This window comes from Zerene cesonia, chromosome 28, assembly GCF_012273895.1.
Source record: "Zerene cesonia ecotype Mississippi chromosome 28, Zerene_cesonia_1.1, whole genome shotgun sequence".
Classification (NCBI taxonomy): domain Eukaryota; kingdom Metazoa; phylum Arthropoda; class Insecta; order Lepidoptera; family Pieridae; genus Zerene; species Zerene cesonia.
The window spans coordinates 2113886-2115428 of record NC_052129.1 but is presented as its reverse complement, the minus strand read 5'-3'; the positions used below and the strand labels follow the sequence as shown (position 1 = coordinate 2115428).

The 1543-nt window shown below is 45.9% G+C and overlaps 1 protein-coding gene across 1 annotated transcript in view; it reads right to left on the bottom strand.

Moving 5' to 3' along the window:
* LOC119837549 (nuclear factor interleukin-3-regulated protein-like) overlaps positions 1-1543 on the bottom strand; it is an 11155-nt gene continuing 9612 nt past the window's right edge. Inside the window, exon 3 of the mRNA XM_038363156.1 lies at positions 1-1543. This exon is cut by the window's right edge and continues 6 nt beyond it. Coding sequence (XP_038219084.1) covers positions 1039-1543 — 505 coding nt within the window. The 3' untranslated portion in view covers positions 1-1038.

Here is a 1543-nt window from a genome sequence, read left to right as displayed (position 1 = left end):
CGGTCCGAATAAATAAATACTTAGTTTAACTCCTTTAGTTCTATCACATGCCCTATGGACAATCAGGAGTGTAACTTACAGACAGTTTCAATACTTGATATAGCCTTCTTAGGTCTCGCATCCCAAACCATGGGTATACAACTCGACATTTATACATCCAAGACATTAACATCGACTAAAAAGAAAAAACGCCAGGCGTCACATCAATTTCAAACGACTTAATACTTATAAGAGATGGCAACACATGGTAAGGGAATCGCATGCGGTACATTATGAAATCGCGATCTTTTAAGAAATGTACAAAAATATTACATTTAGAGCTATTTTACAGGTAGGTATGTTTTGTCAAAGGCACTGGTATTCTTATCTGATTTAATTCAATAGGATTATCTTACAAATAGTATGCGATTTCTTGACAGCTAGAGGATCATTTTTGGTTTGGAACATAACGGGCATTCCGATTGAGAAAGACTATACATAAAAATTTATAAATAAACATCTAGATTGGACTTAAGTTTACTTACATCGACTTACATCTAACTTATACAAAACATAGTCTTCAGCCATCGATTTTCACAAACGAGTCTTCGAATAGATGAAACAGATCTACTTCTCTTATATTACAGTTACATTATACATAGCTCACCACTAAAAATGCATCATTTTTAAATCTATCGTGAGTAGACGAGTTTAATCTGCTCGAAAAATCCGTAAACCGAATATTAGTCTCATACGGAGGTTCCGCGAACGCATCTCTCGTATGGATCTATCTCTAACCTATCAATACGACTACTAGGAAGGATAACGATTAGGCGATGCGACTTAGCCGCGTACAGCTGCACAATATTATACAAATATATATTCATCTTCATCTCTTTACATCGTGGTAACTTCGACTACTAGGGAAGGGCAGGTTGAGACAGTTTGTACGAATAAGATCGACTTGTGATCGCGAAACGAGCGAGGCACGACCGCGAGACGCAGCCGAGGTGACTCAGCGCGGGTGCTGCGCGGTCCAGGCGCAGGCAGGCGGGGCGCTCAGTGCTCGAGGGTGCGTGATTTGTTCTGGTGCATCATGTTCTTGAGCGTCGCCACCTCGGTGGCCAGCCGCGCCAGCTCCGCCTTCAGATGCGCGTCCTCTTCCTCCGCTAGCCTCTCGTCGCACACGGGCCGCTGCGGCCTGTACTCCACGCCCAGTGAGATCCCAGAATCCCTCTCGTCGCTAGAGCCCTCTCCGTCCCACGAAGGTGAGGAGCGGGGGCCGGGCTCTTGCTTGATGTGTTGAAGGGAGAGAAGAGCGCTGGCGACGTCTTTGTCCCCGAGATGTGATTTGTGGCGTAGTTTGAGTGGCAGGCCGTTATTCTCTGGGGCATACTGTTCACCTGTCTCGTCTCCGGAGCCAGACAGGGAGGAGAGTTCATAAGGGGATGGCGCACGGCGAGATCTTGATAGATTGAGAACGGAACCGGGAGGTTCATAGTGGGCTGGGTGAGGGTAGTACGCTTCAGGAGCGGGAAGTCTTTCCTGGTATGGTTCAGGAGCA